Genomic DNA, 11,255 nt, shown 5'->3' on the forward strand with positions numbered 1-11,255 from the left:
ATAAATAAAGAGAAAATGAGATAAGATAAGAAGTTACGTTATAATAGAGAACAAATCCAATATTATTAACGTTACTTTTCTAACACATCAATGTTTGTTTATACTATAGCAAAAATAAGAAGATAAATACTACGTACAAGATAAAGACTTTTCGTTGTTACGTAACGAGTTTTTAACTTAGGAGGTGAGGGTCCTTTAATCTTGAAATTTGGGCGCGTGGGTGTGTCTGTATATCCTTATACTTAACACAATCTTTCACAATCATACCAAAGGGATGGCATAAAGCTTCTTTGGCCGACATAACATGATTTTATAGAGCGTAGATCGCTATCATACAAACTACATATAATACATTGGGAAACAAGAAAAAAAAGATCTTTTTTTTTCTTGATTTTTAATCAATCTAGGAGACCTAACTGGTTCATTTTCTGAGCCAGAGAAGGTGAATTCTGAGGTACTGTTCTTAGAACTATCTCTGCTTTGCTGTTTTTGTGGACTTTATATGGTACCCCAGATTGTATTCTTGAGTTTTTGAGGTGTGGGGTTGGGGGAATAGTCTAAATGGTGCCTTGTTTTGTGGGTTTATTTGGATTGTTGCTGAATTTGCACAAAAAATGTCATCTTTTTTTTCTCTTGATTTTATAGAGCATAGATCCTAACATACAAACTGCATGTAGTACATTGGTAATGAAGGAAAAAGATCAGTTTTTTTCTTGTTTTAAAATCATCTGGGAGACCTAACTGGTTCTTTCTCTGACCCAGAGAAGGTGAATTCTCAGTAACTGTTCTTGGAACTCGCTTTTTTTTTGCTGTTTTTGTGTTTATGTAGTCTTTATGTGGAAACCCAGATTCTATTCTTGGGATTTTGAGGTGTGTGGAGGGTGGGGTGGGGGTTATGGTGCCTGGTTTTGTGGGTTTATTGGATTTTGCTGAATTTGCAGAAAAAATGTCATCTTTTTCCCTTGATTTATGGAACACATACACACTGCATATAATACATTGGAAAAGAATTAAAAAGATCAGTTTTTTCTTGCGAATCATCTGGGAGACCTAAGATGAATTCTCAGTTACTGTTCTTGGAACTCTCTATTTTTGCTGTTTTGTGTTTGTCTTTATATGAAACCCCAGATTTTTGTTCTTGGGTTTTTGGGGTGTGTGTTTGGGGGTGGGGGGGATTGGAAGAGTCTAAATGTAGATGGTGTCTGGTTTTGTTAAGTTTATTGGATTTTTGCTGATTTGCAGAAAAATGTCATCCTTTTTTGCTTGATTTTATAGAGCATAGATTGTTAGCATACAAACTCTATATAATACATTGAAAAAGAAGAAAAAAGTTCAGTTTTTCTTGCATTTTGATCATCTAGTAGACCTATCTGGTTCTTAGAACTCTCTCTTGCTGTTTTTGTGTTCATGTAGTCTTTAAATGGAACCCCAGATTCACAAAATTGAATTTTTTCTTGTTGGATTTTTGTTGTGTGTGTGGTTGGGGGTAATGGGAAGAGAAAAGATCATTCTTTCTTGCATTTCAGTTATGTTGGGGTATTTTTAAGAGAAAGCTGCTGGTTCTTTCTCTGAACTAGAGAATTTAAATTCTCAGGTTCAGTTCTTCGAATTCTTTTCTTTTTACTATTTTTTTGTGTTTATCAACCTTCAAAGGCAACCCCAGATTCATAGAATTCACTTTCTTCTTGATGGGTTTTTGGTGTATGTGTTTGTTGTTGTGGTGGTGGGAAGGCTTGTTGGGAAGAGTCTACATGATGTCCTGATTTTATGGGTTTATTGGATTTAGGTGAATTTGCATAAAAATGTCATCTTTGTTTAGTGTGTGTGGTTTGGGGTTGGAAGGTGGAAGAGTAACAGTTCCTGGTTTCGTATGCTTATTGGATTTTAGCTGAAATTCAGAAAAATCTCATCGTGTTTTCTTTGATTCGTTGCGTTTTGTTGTTTTTTAAAGTAATTTTCAAGTTAGCCAACAGTTTTTGCTTCTCCTATTTTCTTCCCCTAGAAATATGTGAATGTTAACATATTTGTGTTTGTTTTTCTGCTCCTTTTTCTTCTTGTTCTAATTTGGACCTTTCAGTTTGTTTCTCTATACCTGGAAATACAATGTTTTTAGTTTTGTTGAACTTACGGTTGAAAGGTGTGGGAAAGCATGTCTTACCAAAGGGCTGAGAGATTGGGTTACATGAATCTTGATGAAGAGATGGCAGATACGATGGATGAATTTGAAGAGGTATTCTACAATGAGGACCCAAACCTTGATGACTTTGAGATGGTCAGTACATATACACTTTGACTTATTCTTATTCTCTGGTGGTTTATATTAAGTTTTGCTTTGAGACCGTTGAATTAAGTGATCACCTCAACAAAAGTGTGAACTCGTGTATCTGTTTATATTAGGTTTGAATCTAAGTTGCTTGGACTCGGGTGCGGGTGTACGATACGGGTGCCTATCCAGAGGTCGGATCCTTCATGATCTAGTTTAAGATTCAGGAATATGGATCTATGTATGGATATGGATGCGGGAATCCGCCTAAAAATAATTATTAAAATATCTAAAATAGAGCTATAAAACCTAAATTATGAGATATTATGTGGAGAACTTGAGGAGAATCATAGAAGGAAATTAAAAAGGAAAAGGAGCGACAGAGAAATTTCTATCTAAAAGGTTTTCCATTTCCTTCAGTTTCACCTTAGCTTTTGTACTAATTATAGGGATCATTAAAATTGGCCAGACTTTCCCATCGATTTTAGTCAAAGTACCCAAAATACGTTGACCAAATTGGACACGGAACCACCCTACACCCATGTCGTGTTGACACGGGTGCGGCACCAAAAGTGCAGAGTCTGAGCAGCTTAGGTTTGAATCATGCCCCCTTAGATCAGGCCTGACCAGTTTTTCTTTGGTTCAAATGCGTCAAAATTCCTTTGATAATGCTTGTCAGCAAGAAATGAATCTAGGGCCTTTATCTGATTTGAATTTTGATGCCATGTTAAAAGCGACCACATCATTTGATCTGTTGCAGCGGCCAGTGAGAACATGCTTGTTTTGGTGCAAACATTATGTTGAAAAAATATAACTTTCCAGCTCTTAAAGATGTAATCTATTGGTAAACAGCCACGCGGTGAATACTAATTGCTCTTATTGAATTCGATGATGGTCATTTAACTCTTTTTTCTTTTAGGCTTCATTTCTCCTATTTGTTTGATGGAGTAATGACACAACCTGTTTTTCTCTATGTACTGATATGAGTTTTTTGTATTTCATTCTGTATCTTGAGTTACCTTGAATTATTGAAACTACACATCAAGTGAATGCATGAATATGTGATTACTTTGGTCAGTTGGTGTCAGCTATCCAATGGTGTATTCACTTTTTTTAGAAAATTTTGGTTAGGTAACAGAAGGGACAGATACATCCGCTGCACAAGCAAGGAAAGGCAAAGACATACAAGGTATCCCGTGGGAGAGATTGAATATAACAAGGCAAAGTTACAGATTGACAAGGCTCGAACAATACAGGAATTATGAGAACATACCTTTGTCTGGAGATGCTGTAGATAAGGTATGTAGCTTCATCATTTATTTCTTTAAGGATTTTAATTCAGTGTTTCCAAAGTATAGTTATAAACTTTGCGGTTCTTCTATGTTATATTGCTTTTTCAGGAATGCAAACAGGTGAAGAAAGGTGGCAACTTCTATGACTTCTTTTACAATACAAGATTAGTAAAGCCTACCATACTTCATTTTCAGGTATGCATTTATTTTGTAGAGTATGCAAATAGTCTGAGTCCAGCTGCGAATTTCCACCTATTAATGAACCCTTTCGTATCACCTCCGGTTTTGGAGGAGGACTAAATGGATCATGAAGTTGTAAATCAATTAATTAGAGAGAAATTCGGAGCTGCTATTTCTTGCAGCTGGGTTAACTTTTACCTGTGTTGCTCGGACTCTTTAGAAATGTTGTTGGGGGTGTGTTAGATCCTCCAAAAGTAAGTGCATTTTTTGAGGATCACACACGGGTACAACAGTATTCTTGGAGAGGTAATGTAATATAGATTTTTACATATGCTTTGCTGAGCCTACCCCATGTTTCAGCCATTCTTGTTAACTTGCTTCTTCTAGATGCAATTTCTCCTCTGTGGGACGTTGAATGATGGAGGTATACCCAAGAACTGCAAAATCCTCCCTGCTGTATCTCTCCACCCTATGTTGTACTCATCTTCTGGAATAAAGACCAAGGATTTTCCGTCTCCTAACCAATCTTCATTCCTCACGAAATGCTGTAACTATTTAAATTATGCTCCTGACAAAGCTGGGCCCTTTCTATTTACAAAAACGGGGTCTATTAACATTTTCATTAATATCTAACAATTCGAAGGATTTCCTCCTCAACAGTATAATGAATAGCTTAGTGTCTTTATATCCTTCAAATTCCCAGTAAGTATACTATCATCCTAAAAATGGGAGCATACTCTATCAATTTTAGCTCTACAAGCATTCAATATGACAAGAAAACATGAGTAAGCATGCATAAAAACATGCCTAGTGTATCAGGTAAGTCTCCTCAGTTAGGGATTGGTAAAGGAAATGGAATGGGTTTTTGAATTCTGAGCGCGCCAAGACAAGAAATTACTGCCGGAGGTTCTCCATCCCATGTCTGATGCTTTTGGATTAACTTCTTAACTGCAGTTACTGATAAAAAAGGAATCTTTTAACTGCTTATTTCTTCGGAAAATTTTGGATTATTCTGTGGTGTTTGCCTCGTAAATAATTTTTTATTTTCATTTGCTGAAAGCATAATTTTAATGATCTCTTTATGCCATTTGTTTTACAGCTAAGGAACTTGGTTTGGGCTACTTCAAAACATGATGTGTATCTTATATCGAACTACTCACTTATGCACTGGTCATCCATTTCCAACAACTTAACCGAAGTCCTTGATTTCTCTGGACATATAGCACCGTCAGAGGTAATCCAGAACACACTTAGTGACCTTCCTTTTGTATTTTAGTTTATAGTGTACCTGTAGTTCTTCTTCTTCTTCTTCATGCTGGTGTCATGTTTCCATGAAGAGGACTCTTATGTGTACGTATGTATTTGTTGAATTATTTCTTCCGTTAACATTGCGGTGGGATTTGAAAGAGTACCCATCTATCCCTCTTGAGTTTGGGTTTTCAAGATGTTTCCTTTTTGTCTTTTTACCCCTCCCTCAGGGTTGGAGGTGGAGGGTGCTTACCATCCGAGCACCCCGCTTGTCAAGATGTTTTCTTTGATTCCAATCAGATGTCAATATTAATTTGTCGTTTCTTCCCTTATTGATTATGTCTAACCTGCTCTTTTTGTTACTTTGGCCTCTAGAAACATGCAGGAAGTTTGTTAGAAGGTCTAACACAAACACAGATCAGCACAATGGCAGTGAAGAATCGCTTTGTTGTCGCAGGGGGCTTTCAAGGGGAACTAGTTTGTAAGGTTAGTTGGGTTTGTTTTGAGTTTCATCAAGAAGATATAATACAGTAAGTTTCCGGAGAAAATTCATGAAATTAAAGAGAGGAGGTGGAAGTCCCAGGTCTTCGGTCTGTTTCCACAATACGTCATGTTAACTTATTGGCAAGCGTATTCAAGTTTTTTCTGCTGTTGTTCATGAGCATTTTATTTCAACAACTTCCTATCTATTGATAGCTCAAGACTAGCAAGACTAGGTTAATTAAATTTCAATGAAATTGAATCTTTATACCGCATGCGCCTTTTGTCATTCCTTACTTAACTTACCTTTATATAATGCAGTGTTTGGACAAGCCAGGTATAAGCTTCTGCACAAGGACCACATATGAGGAAAATGCTATTACAAATGCTGTCGAGATATATGATAGCTTGAGGTAGTATGAATATAATATGAGTTGTTGGACTTGTTTGAAATTCAACTGATTAAACGTCTCAATTGTTTTGCAGCGGTGGGCTTCATTTTATGGCTGCTAATAATGATTGTGGTGTGAGAGAGTATGACATGGAGAAATTTCAGCTTATGAACTACTTCCGGTTCCCTTGGCCAGTGAACGTCAGTTTCTTATCTACCTTTTACTGCTCTTTTTGTTCTTTCATTTACCATTTATTTCTTATGGCCGGAAGGCAGGGTGTTGTAATTGACATCCCATCATAGGCCTGAACACACTTTTTTCTTAGTAAATAATTCGGATTTTTTGTGAAAATAGAAGATATTTGAGATTCATCTGTCTTTAAGTACTATTCGAAGATCGAACCTCTCATGCATTCATAATTTCATTTATGCAGCATACTTCAATGAGCCCAGATAGCAAGATTCTTACTGTTGTTGGAGATGATCTCACTGGCTTACTTGTTGATTCTCAAAACGGAAAGGTATTAAATCGTTACCTTTAAAATCAGATGTAATGAAAAGTTTCTCATCGTGTGGTTGCCTCGTATTTGTCGGTCCATTTCTTTACTGCATTTTTAGTGAGGTTAATATCGGCAAGAATTTATGAATCAATTGCAATGATTTTCACTTCTATTTTTCATGCAAGTCCTCCATTTTCTGATCCGATTAAATCTGTTCTAATCGAGGGTCTTTACTGTATCAGACGATTGGCTCAATTGTTGGTCATCTAGACTATTCTTTCGCGTCTGCCTGGCACCCTGATGGCCGTACCTTTGCCACTGGGAATCAAGACAAAACCTGTCGAATTTGGGACATGAGAAACCTGTCATCGCCAACAGCAGTGCTGAAAGGAAACATGGGTGCTGTCCGATCAATCCGTTACTCATCAGATGGGCGGTTCTTGGTGGTGGCTGAACCTGCAGATTTTGTCCACATTTACAATGCTGGAGGAGAGTACAGAAAACGTCAAGAAATTGACATGTTTGGCGAGATATCTGGTGTATCTCTGAGTCCAGACGATGAGTCTCTTTACATCGGTATCTGGGATCGAACATATGCAAGCTTGCTCCAATACAACCGAAGGCGTTCTTCCGTATATGTTGATCTGTTCACATAGACCTACTGATGGTTTGTTTCTTCACCGCGGGCCGATGTACCGGAGAAAATAGGCTGATGAAATCATGTTGAACTTTGAAACTTGGCTCAGTTTTTGGTCCTTAGTATACCATGTACAGTGTCCTTAAGAAAAATGCCTTACATATAGAGCCTTATTTCTAGTACTAGTATAGTTAGACTTCTCTGTGAACAGTCATTTTCTATTACAACATTTCGCTTTTGGTACGACTTTTCATGTTATATGGTATATTGTATGTCTTCTATAACAATATTTCGTTATAGCAACAAAAAAGTATCTTCATAAGCGATTGCGTTGTAGAACTTATTTTTCTTGAATTTGTGCTTTTTATTGCTAGGGATGACGAAAATCGGCTTAATGAAAGCATAACTTACAAGACATCGCTCCGATACTTCTCCCATCCATCTCTATTCCCTCCTCGAATCATCCATACTCAACATACTTGATCTCACACATCCGCACTGAGACATTCGTGCATCTCTTCTTTATATGCTCGAATCGTTTCAATCTCACATTTCGTAACTCTGTCCTTCGCTAAGACCACTCTTAGTTTGTTACATATATCTTTCACTTGTGATCTAATTCATCTAGTAAAGTCTATACGTTCATCTCAAATCTTACCCTTATCGTAAAGTTGATTTATTTTTTCAAATAAATATATATTATGAAAATAAATTAAGTTGGTTTTTCATCTATATAACCTATCAATTTTGTCATTACTTAATAATAAAAAAAAAAATTATTTTTTTTTATAACTAAATTTGATTTTTAAATATTAATTAAAAAAAAATGGATTTGATTTTGTTTTTTTATATTTTTGCACTCCAAATCTAACTCCACTCTCCATATAAAGTAGTCGAAGAAAATCAAAATAGGGTTTGGAAACCAGTTTCAAATAATTGTTGATTTCACCGGAGATAATTGGGGATTTTGCCGGAATAAGCTAGTGTACCGGCGGTTACCTGATTCCGGTTGCTTACGGTGAGGTGTTTTGCTTTGGTCTTCCAAGCTCCGACTGTCAAAATGGAAGAGTTGAAGCACAAGTCGAAGAGAGAGGACGAGTCGAAGAAGCGGCACCGTGATAAGGAGGATCGAGATCGAGAGAAGAGGGACAGAGAGCATCATCATCGTGATAAGAAGGATCGAGAGAGAGAGAAAAGCAGTCGGTATGAAAGGGAGAAAAGTGCTGATAGAGATAGAGATAGAGATAGAGCAAAGCACAAGGATAGGCACAGTAGAGGAGATAAGGAGCGTGAAAAGAGCAGCAAGGTTCGTGATGATGATGAAAGACCTAGAGATAAAGTTAAAGAGCGAGAAAAGGATAAGGAAGACCGTGAAGAACGAGAGAGGGAGAAAGAGAGGGAAAGGGAGAAGGAGAGGGAACGCGAGAGGGAAAGGGAGAAGGAGAGGGAACGCGAGAGGGAAAGGGAGAAGGAGAGGGAACGCGAGAGGGAAAGGGAGAAGGAGAGGGAACGGGAGAGGAAGAGAGATAGAGAGAGGAGAGAAAGGGAGAAGGAGAGGAATCGCGAAAAGGATAGACACCGGGAAGTATATGAAAAGGGGAGTGATGACGAAGTTGATACAAAGGATCGTGAAAGAAAGAGGCGAAAGAGGGATAATGATGATCATCATAAGGAGAGGGATCGTGAAAGGAGTAGCAAACCAAACAACAGGCTAAGGGAAGAGAGCACCGATGAAGTATCAGCTGAAAAGGATCAGAAGAGTCGAGAAGAGGATCTAGCTGAGGAGCAAAGGAAATTAGATGACGAGATGGAGAAGCGAAGGAGGAGAGTTCAGGAATGGCAAGAGCTAAAAAGAAAAAAAGAGGAGTCTGAGAGGGAGACACTTGGGGTTGATGCAGGTGCTGAAGAACCTAAGTTGGGCAAGACTTGGACATTGGATGGTGAGTCTGATGATGAAGATGCTGAGGGGAAAACTGGCATGGATATTGATAGGGATGATACTGGCAAGGTCATGGACGACGAAAATGGAGCTGGCAAGGTGGTTAGTTCTAGCATTGGATCTGATTCCCCTGTTATTCAGAATGGCGGTGATGGTTTAGTTGACGATGATGAGATTGACCCGTTGGATGCTTTTATGAACGATATGGTTTTGCCTGAAGTTGAGAAGCTTAACAAATCCGTAGTCAATAGTTTGGATGGTGAAAATTCCAGTATGAAAGAGAAAAATGGTCCGAGGAAGGAAGAAAAGCCTAAGATGAGCATGAAGAAAACCATGGGAAGAATTATCCCAGGTGAAGATTCGGATTCAGATTATGGGAACGTTGAGAATGATGAAGATCCTTTGGAGGAAGAAGATGATGAAGAATTTATGAAACGGGTGAAGAAAACCAAGGCGGAGAAACTATCATTGGTGGATCATTCGAAGATTGAATATCCTCCTTTCAGAAAGAACTTCTACATAGAAGTTAAGGAGATTTCAAGAATCAGTGCTGAAGAGGTTTCTGCTTACAGGAAACAACTGGAATTGAAGATCCATGGCAAGGATGTTCCGAAACCAATCAAAACATGGCATCAGACAGGACTGTCCTCCAAGATGCTAGACACTATTAAGAAACTGAATTATGAGAAACCCATGTCTATTCAAGCTCAGGCTCTGCCAGTAATTATGAGTGGCCGAGATTGTATTGGGATTGCTAAGACGGGTTCTGGTAAAACACTGGCATTTGTATTACCAATGCTGAGACATATTAAGGACCAGCCTCCTCTGATGTCTGGAGATGGTCCTATTGGGCTAATAATGGCCCCTACTAGAGAGCTTGTACAGCAAATTCATAGTGATATTAAGAAGTTTGCAAGAGTGATGGGTCTCACCTGTGTACCTGTGTATGGAGGTTCTGGTGTTGCTCAACAAATTAGTGAATTGAAACGAGGAGCCGAAATTGTTGTGTGCACTCCAGGTAGGATGATTGACATACTCTGTACAAGTGGTGGGAAGATTACAAATCTGCGAAGAGTCACATATTTGGTCATGGATGAAGCTGATCGGATGTTTGATATGGGATTTGAACCTCAGATCACAAGAATTGTCCAAAACACCAGGCCAGACCGTCAAACAGTCCTGTTCTCTGCAACTTTTCCTCGTCAGGTTGAAATACTAGCTCGTAAAGTGTTGAACAAGCCTGTTGAAATACAGGTAGGTGGTAGGAGTGTTGTGAACAAGGATATAACACAATTGGTTGAGGTGAGGCCAGAAAGTGATAGATTCCTCCGGCTTCTTGAGTTACTTGGTGAATGGTATGAAAAAGGTAAAATTTTAATATTTGTTCACACACAGGAGAAATGTGATGCTTTATTTAAAGATTTGCTCAAGCATGGTTATCCCTGTCTCTCCCTTCATGGGGCTAAGGATCAGACTGATCGTGAGTCCACCATATCCGACTTTAAAAGTAATGTATGTAATTTGTTGATTGCTACTAGTATAGCAGCCAGGGGCTTAGATGTCAAGGAGCTTGAACTGGTAATCAATTATGATGTTCCAAACCATTATGAGGACTATGTTCATCGTGTTGGGCGGACTGGTCGAGCTGGTAAGAAAGGTTGTGCCATCACATTCATATCTGAAGATGATGCAAGATATGCACCTGATCTTCTAAAAGCTTTACAATTGTCGGAACAAGTTGTTCCAGATGACCTGAAAGCTCTTGCTGATAGTTTCATGGCAAAGGTTAATCAGGGACTTGAGCAAGCACATGGGACTGGTTATGGTGGTAGTGGTTTTAAATTTAATGAAGAAGAGGATGAAGTGAGAAGAGCAGCCAAGAAAGCACAGGCAAAGGAATATGGATTTGAGGAAGATAAATCAGATTCAGAGGATGAAGATGAAGGAATTAGAAAAGCAGGTGGTGACCTCTCTCAGCAGGCTGCTCTTGCTCAGGCTGCTGCTCTTGTTGCTGCTTCCAAAGCGAGTATGGCTTCAGCAGCAACTCCAGTTTCAGCTGGTCACCTTCTTCCCAATGGTGGATTACCTGTTGCATTGCCTGGTGTACTTGGTATTAATATACCCGGTGCAACAGCAGTTGCTGTTGGAAATGGACTATCAGTTGGCTCTAATGATGTGACAGCCAGAGCAACAGCATTGGCAGCTGCCTTGAACTTGCAGCATAACTTAGCAAAGATTCAGGCCGATGCAATGCCTGAACATTATGAAGCAGAATTAGAGATTAATGATTTTCCTCAAAATGCTCGTTGGAAGGTTACACACAAG

The 11,255-nt window shown here is 38.6% G+C and overlaps 2 protein-coding genes across 3 annotated transcripts in view; both read left to right on the plus strand.

Annotated features, from left to right (window-relative positions):
* The first annotated feature begins 153 nt into the window (after positions 1 to 153).
* Positions 154 to 7,313, plus strand: LOC101255077 (uncharacterized WD repeat-containing protein C2A9.03). Of its 2 annotated transcripts, none has more exons than XM_004252923.4 (10): positions 154 to 454; positions 2,138 to 2,272; positions 3,395 to 3,562; positions 3,664 to 3,750; positions 4,835 to 4,969; positions 5,359 to 5,469; positions 5,785 to 5,876; positions 5,950 to 6,055; positions 6,289 to 6,375; positions 6,597 to 7,313. In XM_004252923.4, exons 2-10 carry the CDS (start codon positions 2,150 to 2,152, stop codon positions 7,008 to 7,010), a joined length of 1,323 nt encoding a protein of 440 aa, XP_004252971.1. In that variant the 5' UTR covers positions 154 to 454; positions 2,138 to 2,149; the 3' UTR covers positions 7,011 to 7,313. The 2 variants fall into 2 exon arrangements, with proteins under 2 accessions (XP_004252971.1, XP_010314740.1); XM_010316438.4 differs by lacking the exon at positions 154 to 454 and adding an exon at positions 534 to 767.
* Positions 7,314 to 7,333: 20 nt separating this feature from the next.
* The window catches only part of LOC138337026 (DEAD-box ATP-dependent RNA helicase 42), a 4,308-nt gene continuing 386 nt past the window's right edge, over positions 7,334 to 11,255 (plus strand). Inside the window, exon 1 of the mRNA XM_069292278.1 lies at positions 7,334 to 11,255. This exon is cut by the window's right edge and continues 386 nt beyond it. Coding sequence (XP_069148379.1) covers positions 8,052 to 11,255 — 3,204 coding nt within the window. The 5' untranslated portion in view covers positions 7,334 to 8,051.

The sequence above is a fragment of the Solanum lycopersicum genome, chromosome 12, assembly GCF_036512215.1.
Source record: "Solanum lycopersicum chromosome 12, SLM_r2.1".
NCBI classification, from domain to species: Eukaryota; Viridiplantae; Streptophyta; class Magnoliopsida; order Solanales; family Solanaceae; genus Solanum; species Solanum lycopersicum.

Excerpts from the sequence above, each read along its gene's own strand:
- LOC101255077 (XM_004252923.4), top strand. The coding sequence starts at position 2,150 with ATGTCTTACCAAAGGGCTGAGAGATTGGGTTACATGAATCTTGATGAA. Across the intron at positions 3,751-4,834 it reads CTACCATACTTCATTTTCAG|CTAAGGAACTTGGTTTGGGC; the intron begins GTATGCATTTAT and ends TTTGTTTTACAG. Across the intron at positions 5,470-5,784 it reads AAGGGGAACTAGTTTGTAAG|TGTTTGGACAAGCCAGGTAT; the intron begins GTTAGTTGGGTT and ends TATATAATGCAG.